General features: G+C 53.2%; 1 protein-coding gene across 4 annotated transcripts in view; it reads right to left on the bottom strand.

Annotated features, from left to right (window-relative positions):
* Positions 1-14770, bottom strand: part of CARMIL1 (capping protein regulator and myosin 1 linker 1) — a 213781-nt gene that overhangs the window by 40025 nt on the left and 158986 nt on the right. For all 4 annotated transcript variants that reach the window (XM_066352268.1, XM_066352272.1, XM_066352270.1 and 1 more), the window contains 3 exons: positions 8744-8919; positions 4536-4623; positions 2045-2194 (listed from right to left, as the gene is read on the bottom strand). In XM_066352268.1, coding sequence (XP_066208365.1) covers positions 2045-2194; positions 4536-4623; positions 8744-8919 — 414 coding nt within the window. The remainder of the gene's footprint in view (positions 1-2044; positions 2195-4535; positions 4624-8743; positions 8920-14770) is intronic.

Genomic DNA, 14770 nt, shown 5'->3' with positions numbered 1-14770 from the left:
AGTGAGTGACCCCTTGCTCGAGCCAGCGACCTTGGGCTCAAGCTGGTGAGCCTTGCTCAAACCAGATGAGCCTGCGCTCAAGCCGGCGACCTCTAGGTTTTGAACCTGGGTCCTCTGCATCCGAGTCCAATGCTCTATCTACTGCACCACCACCTGGTCAGGCTCGGGATATACAACACAGAATCCGACTTCTAATACCTGACAACGCCAGCAAAATGTAAAAATACTTATGAAGCATACATTTACCACACCCCGAAGGGGCAGGTTTCAGCACAAACCTTGGTAATTCCCCCCCCCACGGACCTACTGTATCTGTAGATTTGTACAGTCCTATAGGAAACTACTTGTCACCTTTAGTTCCACTAGAACATCACCTGAAATCTAGGGTTACATTTTATTTTAGGCTCTGTTTGCTCGTCTCCTTGTACATGATAAGGCTTTATCTAGAGGGCACTCAGTTCTTTTATTTACAGACTTTAAAAGACAAAAGTAGCTTATATAAAAAAAAAAAACCACAACAAACTACTTCAAGCACGATAGCCTCTTGTGGGTTAGAAAGTCATGCTGGCCACGTCAGATCCTTGGCTCCGGAAGTTAAAAACAGATACGACTCCCTAACAATGGCTGCCTCTCAACACTACTGAGACCAGGGCCTGTGCCGAAGCACTCGGACACAGAACGAGCCCAAACCTGGTCTCCCCAGCACGTTCTCAGGTTATAAGGGATTACTAAAAAAAAAAACAGAATATTTTAGTACAACATAAAAATAGAGATGAAGACATACTGAGTACAAAGATACACGCAACTGTTTTTATGGTAAAGTGAGAAGTAACAGCATTAAGAATACAAATTTTGAAATAACGGAAACAAAACAGACCAAAAAAATAAAATAAAAAAAAAGGCTGAAGTAAAATTGTCCTCGGAGAGAAAAACTAAAACAAAGCGCCAGCAAGCTGAATATTCTCGTCACGTGGCCCGAGGGAGGCCCGCGAGATGTGACACATAAAGAGGAGATCAAGGCCTCCTGCCAATGGAACGGGGTTACGTCCCTTCCACCTTCCATAGCTCACCAGCCAGGGAAGGAAGGAGAACAGGAAGTAAGAGGACACGTAAATTTAAGAGTGTATCCGAAATTGTGGAAAAAAACAAACAAAAAAAACAACAGGACAAAGTAGCAGAGGGAGAGAAAAAAAAGAAAAAAAACACTGCAGGACTGAGAGGGAGCTAATCACCCTGCATATTTTCTTTGGGAAAAAGTCCTCCACATTTTTTAAATGGCTCCTTTATTTAAAGACGTTTTCCTTCCAAAGTGACCTTTCTAAGTTAAATAGTCACTCTGTCCTCATAAAGTTAGGAATATTTTTCCACCGTGACTACAGACACCAACCGGGCCAGGTTTTATGTTCACTGAAACTTCCAGTTTTTCTTAAAATGGTGGGTGGTGGGGGATCGTTTAAAGAAAGGTTTTACAGAACGACAAGTAGAAAGTTAGGTGGCGGCCTCAGAGGGGACCTGAAGCGTAAGTTTTATTACCGGTAGCTCCACCTACAGCCTCTGTACAGAGACACATTTCTGAAAGAATCACCTCTGGGAAGTAGTTTTATTTGGATTTTTAAGGGAGAGAATTTTTTTTTTATTATTTAGGTGAGAGGAGAGGAGATAGTGAGGCAGGCTCCCACATGCACCCCAACCAGGATCTACCTGGCAACCCTATGGGGCCGATGTTCGAGTACTGAGCTATTTTTAGCACCTGACGCTGATGTACTCCAACAGCACTATCCTCAGTGCCTGGGGCCACACTTAAAATAATCAAGCCACTGGCTGTGGGAAGGGAAGGGGGAGAGAAGGGAGAGAAGGAGTGGGGGTGAAGCAGATGGTCACTTCTCCTGTGTGTCCTGACCAGAAATCAAAGCCAGGACATCCATATGCTGGGCCAACACTCTATCCACTGAACCACCAACCAGGGCTAAAAAAGTAAGATTTAAAAAAAAAAAAAGCAGAGTCCAGGGAATGGATCACAGTGTCACCAGAGCACGTGTCTTACCATACAGGTGTCCAGGTCCTCCAGGTGCTCCATCTCTGTGAGCTCCTCCACCGTGAGGAGGGAGCGCTTAGCGGGCTTCTCGTCAGCCAGCTCCATGTCCAAGGACTCGGGTGGTGGGAGGGTCCTGCCCCGGCGGCTGAAGTGGTCAGTCTGGAGAGTCAACACAGGACAGATGAGCCCACAGAGACGGGAACGGCAGGGAGCCTGGTCTCCCAGAGACGGTGCACGAACGATCAAGTTCTGAACAAGCTCACACCAGACTAACCCACCTGCCTTCCCATCTTCCTTTGGAGGACAGAGTGCTTTTGCCATGTTGATGCAAATACGCACAAAGCGTGTCTTTTTGTTTTCCTAACGAGGCATGATGCACCTTTTCCTGAAGCTGGTGTGATGTATTCAACTTTTTATCTTAAATACAACCACAAAGTTACACCCACCAGGAGGCATTATAACACTTTGTATAGAGCAAAGCCACTTTCTTTATACAATGGGGAAAAAAGATATCAATACTTCCCGAGTAATTAAATTCTTCAAAGGACAAAGTGAAAAAAAAAAGTGACATTCAAACGTTCAGTGTAGTTCCCATGCGCAGTCATGTGGACACAATGTCCAGTGCCTGTGTGTCAAGCAGGCATTTGAGGCGGTCCTGAGAACTGTATTTATCAATACACTTTTCTACACCAAGGATGCTCTATCGATTTTCTGTTTATTGAAAACAAAACAGAACAAAACGTCCGCACTGGGAGTTCTGAACAGTCACATAGCTTCTTCACTGTGCCACAGACTAGAAATTCCCGTTTCTCAGATTCTCTGGTCATGAACCAGTTTTTGTATATTTCCAATTTGCCAACACCAGTATGCTGGTAAAAAAAAAAAAAATACTGAGAAATTAAAACGCAGCATGTGTGTGCGTATGTGATGGCCATGCCAAAGTGCTCCAGACGTATCTCCCGGTTCCCGCTGGCTGCTGAGCTCACTGTCACGGACGTCACCGTGCGCTGGCCCCACCCACAGCAGCACTGTGAGTAGCACACTGGAGAGGACAGTCTTACTGATTTTTCTAGAATGAAATTTTGAATTTTTTTTTTAATTTTTATTTTTTTGGAGTGAGAAGCTGGGAGGCAGAGAGACACACTCCCCACATGCGCCCGACCGGGATCCACCCGACATGCCCACCAGGGGGCGATGCTCTGACCACCTGGGCCACTGCTCCATTACTCAGCAATGGAGCCATTTTTTAGTGGCTGAGGCAGAGGCTCCATGGAGCCATCCTCAGTACCCGAGGCCAACTTGCTTGAGCCAATAGAGCCATGGCTGTGGGAGGAGAAGAGAGAGAGAGAGAAGGAAAGAGAGAAAGAAGAGGGGTGGAGAAGCAGATGGGCGCTTCTCCTGTGTGTCCTGACCAGGAATCAAACCTGGGACATCTACATGCCAGGCCAACACTCTACCACTGAGCCTACTGGCCAGGGTTGGAATGAACACTCATGTTGTCTGCCTCATGGGGTAATACTGTGACACTCTGGTGCTGGTCACCCAACAATTCAAAGTCAACCTGACATTGGAACATTGGAACCTACTCGGGAGACTTCTACCACATCAAATGGCTGATGAGCTTGAGACACAACTTTCATCTGAGCCTCAGGGATGCCTCAGGTTCAGGGTGCTGATACACTGTTGCTATTGGATGCCTCAGGTTCAGGGTGCTGATACACTGTTGCTATTGGATGTCTCAAGTTCAGGGTGCTGATACACTGTTGCTATTGGATGTCTCAGGTTCAGGGTGCTGATACACTGTTGCTATTGGATGCCTCAGGTTCAGGGTGCTGATACACTGTTGCTATTGGATGTCTCAAGTTCAGGGTGCTGATACACTGTTGCTATTGGATGCTGGAAGCAAAGACCCCCTTCCGCCCCAGAGTAGAACAGGTCTCTCTGGGAAGACAACTCATCTTCTCACCTTGTTACCTCCCGGAGGCTGGGGGGGGGGGGGCTCAGCAGCTGTCAACCCCTGGAACGTGTCCGTTTGACTCTCACATTAGCTTTGGACTCCAAACATTTCTTCCCCACTCCCCCCCCCCATGTTTTCAAGAATAGTCCATTCTCAAACAATCATGTCAGAAACCAACAAAAATGAGCGCAGATACATTAAACAGTCTAAAAACAACAACAACAACAACAAATCTTAATCTTTGGATCTCCGCCTCCACTGCATCTCCTCCCACAACTCTAACCTCCGTTAGAGACGGACGAGTGCTCTGGACACCGTCCCCCCTGCCTCTCCCTGAGACCCCTCTGCAGAGGGTCTCGGACGCTCTCGACTGGCTCCATGAGGCTCCATGCAGGAGGGAGGAGAGCTGGGGTGTCAGCCCGTCAAGCCACAGGCACGTAGGACGCACGCTGTACAGAGCCCGACCCCTCACGGGTGGCCCCGCATCACAGCAGCCGGGGACAGGAGGTCCCCCTCCCGATGCCCCCCCCCCCCGGCACTCACCAGCTTGTGATGGCAGTGTGACAGTGCATCTAGAACTTCGTCCACGATTCGGTCAGACAGGAAGGAGGCCACCGTCAACTTCACTTCGCTGTGGGAAAAGGCAAAAGGCACAGCAGCATTTTAATGGGCAGCAAGGGCGGGGAGGGGGAGACCACCCACCCTTGATGAGGCATTGAGGTCCCTGCAGCTCCGTTCCTGTCTCTGTAAACGGAACGTGAGACCGTGCGGACGGGGCTGAGGACTCCCACACGTAAGCCGTCCGTGCTGCCACGGACACCTCCTTCACCCGTTTCAACCTCTGCCAGTGCCATCTCAAAGCCGAGACCGAGCGGTAGAAATGAAAACATCTGGGCGAAGGCCGGCGTAATGGGAACCACATGTCCCGTGTGGCCGAGAACAATTCGCCCATTGACAGAAACGAAAACTAACAGCAAAGGAAGCAAAGTCCCGGTCTGACTGCTGGGGACACACGTCCCCGCCCGTAAGGGACCTCTCCACGGCCCCCACGGGTCCCCGAGGGCGCCCCTCCCGCCCCGGCTCACCCACTGTCTCACTTCGAGAACAGTGCCACACATTCACGGCTGCCCTGCCTCGTAGGAGCGCACGTCACCCAACATGTGCGGTTTTCGTGTCTCCTCCTGACCTTAAAGAGGGGGCCGGACCACGGAACAGGCTGGCGGCCATCACAGACAAACAAGCCGGCCACCGAGGTGTCCACCAGAGGGCTGGCCCTTTCGTGAGCGGTGCAGCTATTTGTCCCCCAGGAATTCAAATGCCACGTCCCCAGTCTGAGGACCCTGCCTACACGCACACGGGCTCACAGGCACACAGCACATTCGCAGGTCCCTGAGCTAGAAGGATTTACACCCACATTCCTGCATCGCCGCCTGGGTTCACAGCTGCTTTTAAAATCAACAATTTCAAGGTTTTGAGAGCAGGGAAAGGAGTTATCAAAATGATGTTATTTCACTGTAAAACTAGGGTTGAAAGGATATGTGTATAACGGGGGGGGGGACCCCATCTCTAAACGAGAGGCAACGATTTGCACGGAGATGTCCCCGCAGGGCAGAGGGACAACAAAGTCCTAACGCTTTGATGCTTACGTTAAAATCTTTTTCCCAGGCTGTAGATAAAAGGATGTTTCTTTAACTCCTGTCTCTCAAACGAGGTCTTGGTAGCTTTTCGGTTTATCTAATACATTATTATTCTGCAGAGGTGTCCACTGATAAGAGTCACTCAGGCCTCTTATTAAAACCACCGATGACTGGGTCCCACCCCAAACCTCCGAGGGGCTCGAGGAGTCCAAGTCTAATCTCCTCTGACTTGTTTTAGGCATGGGTGGGAACTTACTTCCTCATAAAGCTGTAGAGTCAGTAGTTCCTCTTCCTCTCCCCCCCCGCCCCATGTCTGATGTGAGGAGAGGGGTTTAGCTATTACAAATTATAGCACCAAGAAGGATCCCCAAATAAGCATTTTTTGAATGTCTCAGGTGGCTCTGTCGTTTTGCTGCCTGTACTTGCTTCCTGACTGGACTTCCAGTTTGTCCAGTTTTAGAGGAAATGATTCAACGTAACCCGCACGCGCACCATGGCGTGTGGATGCGTGAAGGCGTGTGTCTGTGCGTGAAGGCGTGTGTCTGCGCGTGAAGGCGTGTGTCTGCGCGTGAAGGCATGTGTCTGAGCATGAAGGCATGGGTCTGTGCGTGAAGGTGTGTGTCTGTGCGTGAAGGCGTGTGTCCGTGCGTGAAGGCGTGTGTCCGTGCGTGAAGGCATGTGTCTGTGCGTGAAGGCGTGTGTCTGTGTGTGAAGGCGTGTGTCTGTGTGTGAAGGCGTGTCTGTGTGTGAAGGCGTGTGTCTGCGCGTGAAGGCGTGTGTCTGTGCGTGAAGGCATGTGTCTGTGTGTGAAGGCGTGTGTCTGCGCGTGAAGGCGTGTGTCTGTGCGTGAAGGTGTGTGTCTGTGTGTGAAGGCGTGTGTCTGCGCGTGAAGGCGTGTGTCTGCGCGTGAAGGCGTGTGTCTGTGTGTGAAGGCGTGTCTGTGTGTGAAGGCGTGTGTCTGTGTGTGAAGGCATGGGTCTGTGTGTGAGCCTGTGCGTGCCCACACTCTGCCAGTGCTCCGTATCGTACACGGTAAGAACCCGGGGAGGAGCGAGTGACGTCTAATAAGCAGGTTCTCCGATGTCAGGATCTCCACCTGCCCTCCATCTTTCCATATTGGCCCATTTCCGAGGGAAATGACCATATTTGACATCGGCTTAGGACTGTACTTGACAGAATGACCAGCAGATTATGGCCTCTCGGCAGTTCAGTCCACTATGATGAAAGAATGGTAGTCAATACATTTTTTTCCCTTGATACTTACAGGGCTTGGATAAAAATGTCGAAACTGCGGGTGACAGAAACATGGACACACACCTGGCCAGGGCTAGAGTTCAGAAACACGCTCGTCTGTGGGATCCCAGGAACCCTGCAGGCTTCTCTCAATTTCTCAAGTCTTACCACTCAGCCAAGAAGGTGCTAAAATCTTTCACTGAAACACACACACACACACACACACACACACACACCACACACACCACACACACCACACACACACACACACACACACACACACACACCGCACACACACACACACCACACACACACACACACACACACACACACACACCGCACACACACACACACCACACACACACACACACACACACACACACACACACACACACACCGCACACACACACACACCACACACACACACACACACACACACACACACACACACACACACACACACCCCCGACAGCTGCCTCCCAGCCCAGGACTGTGCAGTTACTGCGGATTCCTCCACTCTCCATGGTGCCCCACCATCCCGCTCTCGGGTGCAGGCCTTGGGTTTCAGGGTGGTGATGACACAATTTGGGGTTCGTTTTGTCTCCAGCTCTCACCGCTCTTGCTGTCTGTCATTTAGAGGCACCGTCAGGTGTGAGCACGACTCCTACCTTGTCCGATAGGAGCTGGTGTTTGTGCTCACACCTAAATATTCTTATCAAGACTCAGACCTGCTTACAACGGGCACCTTCAAATGTTTCTGGAGCTGGTTTCTAGTCCCGTGGCCTCCCCCCCAACTGAGAAACGGGGTGAGGAGCTGAGCTTCCCTGGGGGGCTGGTGATCGCCCCAGATCTCCGTGTAAAGACCCTGGACACTCTGGCCGCAGAGCGCACCTTCTAAACATTCACATCCTGGCACATGCTTCATACTTTATGAAGCTGCAATCTATCTAAACCAGGGGTCCCCAAACTTTTTACACAGGGGGCCAGTTCACTGTCCCTCAGACCGTTGGAGGGCCAGACTATAAAAAAAAAAACTATGAACAAATCTCTATGCACACTGCACATATCTTATTTTAAAGTAAAAAAACAAAACGGGAACAAATACAATATTTAAAATAAAGAACAAGTAAATTTAAGTCAACAAACTGACCAGTATTTCAATGGGAATTATGAGCCTGCTATTGGCTAATGAGATGGTCAATGTCTGGTTCCATATTTGTCACTGCTAGCCGTATCAAGTGATATGACGCGCCTCCGGAGCCGTGACGCATGCGTCCCGTGTCTTCGGAAGCAGTACTGTATGTGAGCGACGCCACGCTTTGCAGCACCACCACATACAGTGCTCCTCTCACTGACCACCAATGAAAGAGGTGCCCCTTCCGGAAGTGCAGCGGGGGCCGCATAAATGGCTTCAGGGGGCCGCATGCAGCCTGCGGCCTGTAGTTTGGGGACCCCTGATCTAAACCCTCCCGAGCACCATGAACACACACACAGCACCGCAGAGCCACTAGCCAAAGCCAGCGGGACAGGCAGTGACGTCACGGGGGCCTCTCTGTCCTCACGGGCTGTGCGTTTGCCCTGCCTGCCTGGTGGGCACTAGCAGGACAGCCCAGTCCTCCATGAATGACTTGTGACAGCAAGTGACAAGCTCCGGCAGCAGAGAAAAGGGGTTAGAAACGTCCCCCCGCTAAATATAAAGCACTAGACGAGAGCAGGGGGCTGTGCGCTTTTCAGGAACGGAGCGTCTCTGGGGTCGCCTCTTCCAGAAATGTCTGAACCGTGTTCTGCACGCAGAGTCCCCGCCCCCAGACACGCCTCACCCCCCGCAGGGCTCCAGCCCCGGCACCCTCACCCCGCAGGGTGACCACGTGACAGACCCACCTGATTTTGTTCAGGATGTCCACCCCAGACTGCTCCAACAGGACGTTCTTCACAAAGGTGCGCGGGATGGAGATCTTCTCGGTGCTGGCGTGAATCAGGTCCTGCCGGAGGTGGGCCTTCTTCATCACGTCGGGGCACAGGCTCTCGGCAGCGTCGACCATGGACTCCAGCAGGGCCTGCAACACGGCACAGTGAGGGGCGTGGGGACACGCGGGGGCAGCGCTGTCAACAGGGAGGCAGGCACAGACGACAAGCCCTCGGAGCACAGGGACACGGCACAGTGAGGGGCGTGGGGACACGCGGGGGCAGCACTGTCAACAGGGAGGCAGGTACAGACGACAAGCCCTCGGAGCACAGGGACACGGCACAGTGAGGGGCGTGGGGACACGCGGGGGCAGCACTGTCAACAGGGAGGCAGGTACAGACGACAAGCCCTCGGAGCACAGGGACACGGCACAGTGAGGGACGTGGGGACACACGGGGGCAGCACTGTCAACAGGGAGCCAGGTACAGACGACAAGCCCCCGGAGCACAGGGACACGGCACAGTGAGGGGCGTGGGGACATGCGGGGGCAGCGCTGTCAACAGGGAGCCAGGTACAGACGACAAGCCCTCGGAGCACAGGGACACAGCACAGTGAGGGGCGTGGGGGACACGCGGGGGCAGCGCTGTCAACAGGGAGCCAGGTACAGAGGACAAGCCCCCGGAGCACAGGGACACAGCACAGTGAGGGGCGTGGGGACATGCGGGGGCAGCGCTGTCAACAGGGAGCCAGGTACAGACGACAAGCCCCCGGAGCACAGGGACACAGCACAGTGAGGGGCGTGGGGACATGCGGGGGCAGCGCTGTCAACAGGGAGCCAGGTACAGACGACAAGCCCTTGGAGCACAGGGACACGGCACAGTGAGGGGTGTGGGGACACACAGGGCGCCACTGTCAACAGGGAGCCAGGTACAGAGGACAAGCCCTTGGAGCACAGGGACACAGCACAGTGAGGGGTGTGGGGACACGCGGGGGCAGCGCTGTCAACAGGGAGGCAGGCACAGACGACAAGCCCTCAGAGCACAGGGACACGGCACAGTGAGGGGCGTGGGGACACGCGGGGGCAGCACTGTCAACAGGGACGCAGGCACAGACGACAAGCCCTCGGAGCACAGGGACACGGCACAGTGAGGGGCGTGGGGACACGCGGGGGCAGCACTGTCAACAGGGAGGCAGGCACAGACGACAAGCCCTCGGAGCACAGGGACACGGCCGAGGGTTCCAAGCAGCCCTGGGGGACTCAGTCTCTGGTAATCACTTTAAATCACTCGGCATCAGCCCTGGCCGGTTGGCTCAGTGGTAGAGCGTCAGGTCAGTGTGTAGAAGTCCCAGGTTCGATTCCCAGCCAGGGCACACAGGAGAAGTGCCCATCTGCTTCTCCACCCCTCCCCCTCTCCTTCCTCTCTGTCTCTCTCTTCCCCTCCTGCAGCCAAGGCTCCATTGGAGCAAAAGATGGCCCGGGCGCTGAGGATGGCTCTGTGGCCTCTGCCTCAGGCGCTAGAATGGCTCTGGTTGCAGCAGAGCAATGCCCCAGATGGGCAGAGCATCGCCCCCTGGTGGGCGTGCCGGGTGGATCCCGGTCGGGCGCATGCAGGAGTCTGTCTCTCTGCCTCCCTGCTTCTCACCTCAGAAAAAATCACTCGGCATCTGCAGCGTGAGGGTGAGTGTGCATGTGCTCAGCACTCGGGCATTGTGAGAAGATTCAGAAAGACACAGACCAGCCTCTGCTCCCAGCTCCCCCACCACCGTTCCAGCGGGTCCCGGACAGCACACGCACAGACGGTCCCCAGACAGTGCACGTGCAGACGGTCCCCGGACAGCGCACGTGCAGACGGTCTCTGGACAGCACACGCACGGACGGTCCCCGGACAGGCGGACGGTCCCCGGACAGGCAGACGGTCCCTGGACAGCACACGCGCAGATGGTCCCCGGACAGCACACGCACAGACGGTCCCCAGACAGTGCACGTGCAGACGGTCCCCGGACAGCGCACGTGCAGACGGTCTCTGGACAGCACACGCACAGACGGTCCCTGGACAGCACCGCAGACCTGAACTCTCGTGTGGTTTTGCAAATCACAGAACCCTTACAGCGGGAGACCCATCCAATCTGTCCAGATATCAGTTAATAGAACAGTGCAGACCCTGGCCACTGTTCCTCTTTATAAAGAAAAGTGTGAGTGTCAGGTACAATTAATTGTCTCTGTCATCACAACAAGTGCAGGAGTAACAGACGACAGTCACGGAGCTCTTTGTGAACGACAATTACTCCAAACGCGCTCCTATGGGGACCCTCGGGAGTGTGACAAATGTCTCTGCACATTTTCTCCCTCCCACCTCCGTGAGGACAGGCAGGTCACGTGACGGCCATCACAGCGGCAGAGAGGAGCTGAGGGCAGGTGAGCCACTGGCCCGAGAGGGACGAGGAACCGGCGAGCGTGGCAGGGACGTCCGCGGTCCTGTCAGACCTGGATCTGAATCCTCGCCGAGTGACACCGGGCCAAGGTACTGGTCTCAATTCTACTTTCCTCAGCTACAATAAGGCAAACAGGAAAGTTCCCGGCTCACGGGGTCCCTGACGACCAGGTGATGTCACACGTGTAGCGTGTCCAGTGCCGCGTCCAGCGTGCGACCAGAGCAGGGCCTGTCACCGGTGACGTGACTCACCGCCCCGCGTCAGGCGCTGCTGCGGCTGTTCCGTACATCCGTCAAACAAGTCGGACTAACGCACTCAGCCTGACGACCACGCTCACACGTCCAAGCAAACAGTGTCCGTCCTGAAGCTCTGAGTCTCTCTTCCTCTTGCTTTGAGAAACGGAAGGTGCAGGGAAATAAGAAAAGCCAGAGAACCCTTCTGGCCCGACTGGGCGAACGCCTGCGGGGTCTAGCCCACGCCACACAGGCCTCATTTCCTCAGGACCCTGAAGCTGACCAGGAGAGTGTCCCGCGGTCTAAGGAAGCCCTGAACAGAGTCAGGACTGTCTGAGGCCAACACAAGCACTCTTAAAACTTAAGTCCAGGAGGGAGGAAGAAAAAAGATGAATGTTTCTTTTATGTTAAATGTTAAAACATTCAAGTCTCACTTTTTCCTTCATCCCTCCAGCAAGAAATGTTAGTACCAGGAAGAGGGGAAACTAGGAGAGCTGTCCTTTTAGAAAGTCCTTTCTGTGAAACACACCAGCTCTTCTCAAAAACAGGGCGTTTTTCCAAACGGCTTTTCTTCTCCAGGAAGTTTGCTAAGAGGGCTGGCGCATTTGGCCGTGTCTTTGGCCTAAGATAATATATTTTGAAGGAAGGTTCAAAGAGCTATTTAAAATTATTCTCACCCAATATCAACTGCAGATCATCACGCAGAATGATCCAGTGTCAAAGCTGGGGGCCTGACTGGTTGGCTCAGCGGTAGAGCGTCAGCCCAGCGTGTGGAAGTCCCAGGTTCGATTCCCGGCCAGGGCACACAGGAGAAGCGCCCATCTGCTTCTCCACCCCTCCCCCTCTCCTTCCTCTCTGTCTCTCTCTTCCCCTCCCGCAGCCAAGGCTCCACTGGAGCAAAGGTGGCCCGGGCGCTGAGGATGGCTCCATGACCTCCGCCTCAGGCGCTAGAATGGCTCTGGTTGCAACGGAGCATCGCCCCAGATGGGCAGAGCATCACCCCCTGGTGGGCGTGCCGGGTGGATCTTGGTCGGGTGCATGCGGGAGTCTGTCTCTCTGCCTCCCCGCTTCTCACTTCAGAAAAATACTAAATAAATAAATAAATAAAAAATAAGTAAATAAATGAAAAGGTGAGAAGAACCCCGAAGATCTTGAGACCGAGACCCCCTGGCACAAGGAAGCCGGGTCCCACCATGCGAGGCGACCTGCTGGCAGTTACGAGTGAGCAGCAAACCCCAGGCACAAATCCGGGTCTATGGGGCCCACTTAAAAAAATTTCACTGTAATACAATTTATTTTTATAAAATAATCTATTCACGTTGGGAATTTGGGAAATAGAAAAAGAACACATTTAACCAGAAAAATTTGATCACAGTGACATAAAGAAGGACCACAATGCTTTAATAAGCAACCAAACAACGACTGCTCATAAAAACACGTTTTCTACATAATTTAAAGAAAATCAAGGCATTGGGAGTCTATATAAATAGATAAATTGAATTTTTTTTAAAAAACTGTAAGATGATGAGCACTTAGGAGGTAAACTGAAAGCAGACAGAATAGACTGCTGATAGTCATCTATTGTAACCAGATAAGAGAAAATTAATACGTCAGATTTATCTAAGGAGCTGTGACTGAGGATTTATCTGATTCCTGCTGGGAATCCCCTGAAGGGAAAGGACCTTGAAACCCAAAAGGATGGAGAATCAAGAAACCAGGTGATCCCCGGCCGGTTGGCTCAGTGGTAGAGTGTGTGGATGTCCCAGGTTCGATTCCTGGTCAGAGCACACAGGAGAAGTAACTGTCTGCTTCTCCCCACCCTTCCCCCTCTCCTTCTCTCTTTCTCTTTCTCTTCGCCTCCCGCAGCCATGGCTCAGTAGGAGCAAGTTGGCCCCAGGTACAGAGGATGGTTCCATGGCCTCATCTCAGGTGATAAAATAGCTCAGTTGTCAAGTAGCGGCCCCAGATGGCCTGAGCATCCCCAACTAGGGGTCATGCTGGGTTGATCCCGGTTGGAGCACATGTGGGAATCTGTCTGTCTGCCTCCCCACTTCTCACTTAAGAAAAATAAAAAATAGAAAGAAAGAAGGGCCTGACCAGGCGGTGGCGCAGTGGATAGAGCGTTGGACTGGGATGCGAAAGGACCCAGGTTCGAGACCCCGAGGTCACCAGCTTGAGTGTGGGCTCATCTGGTTTGAGCAAAAGCTCACCAGCTTGGACCCAAGGTCGCTGGCTCAAGCAAGGGGTTACTTGGTCTGCTGAAGGCCCACAGTCAAGGCACATATGAGAAAGCAATCAATGAACAACTAAGGTGTCTCCACGAAAACTGATGATTGATGCTTCTCATCTCTCTCCGTTCCTGTCTGTCTGTCCCTACCTATCCTTCTCTCTGACTCTCTCTCTGTCTCTGTTAAAAAAATAAAATTAAAAAAAAAAAAAAAAAAAAGGGAAGGAGGGGGGAGGGAGGGAGGGAGGGAAACCAAGAAACCAGGTGAGCAGGGGACAGAATAAATAGGCCTCTCGGGAGCCCGGGGCCTGAGGGACAGAGGAGACAGGAACGCAGGGTCCTGCTTATGAAGACGCTGACTGACCAACGGACGACAGCAGGGACCTGGCAAGGGGCCAGGAAGCTCAGTGCCAAAACTGTGTGGTTATGGCTGTTAAAAGAAAGATATCTGGGGTCCTGCCTGATATTAGTACTACTCAGGCTTGTCTCTGCTCCCTCCCTGCAGGGACTCGCTAGCAGGGCTCGAGAGGAAACGGGCGAGGGGCAGCGGGCAGTGGCGGCTGCAGCCACAGCAGCGGGGCAGAGGGCGCGGGGTAACGGGCAGTCCGGCCGCCACGGGCCGTGCCGGTCCATCGCCAGCCAGGCCTCCATGCCCGAGGGGCTCTCACAGACACAGCACAGGCACCACACTGGTAACACCTGCCAACACGTGCCTGAGAAAGGAAGGAGCACAGGTACAGGTGACATTACTTCGATGTGTCACCGGTTATTAAAGAAACCTGAAGTGCAAAATGAGGGGTTCTTTTCAGCCCAGTCTACAGACAGGCCGTGCGAGGCTCACGTGCTTCATCCTGGTGGGGCTGCTGCCACACAAGCCCCTGCCTGCAGTCGGGAGACGTTTGCAAGTCCATACAAAAGTAAAAAGTATACAAACCATCTGACCGAGGGGTGGGTCACTGAGAGGCACTGACCCTGAGGATTCATCAGGAATTAGAAATAGTTGTGCTGCCCGTGGGGCAGAAGATACAGACTGGCCTCTGCCCCCAGCGCCTGGCACAGAGCTGCCGCCCCTTCCTGCCCACCTGGCCCCACTCACCCCTTCCCTGTGG

This window comes from Saccopteryx leptura, chromosome 11 (genome assembly GCF_036850995.1).
Source record: "Saccopteryx leptura isolate mSacLep1 chromosome 11, mSacLep1_pri_phased_curated, whole genome shotgun sequence".
NCBI lineage: Eukaryota > Metazoa > Chordata > Mammalia > Chiroptera > Emballonuridae > Saccopteryx > Saccopteryx leptura.
The sequence above is the reverse complement of the archived record's forward strand: the minus strand, read 5'-3'. Positions and strand labels throughout refer to the sequence as shown.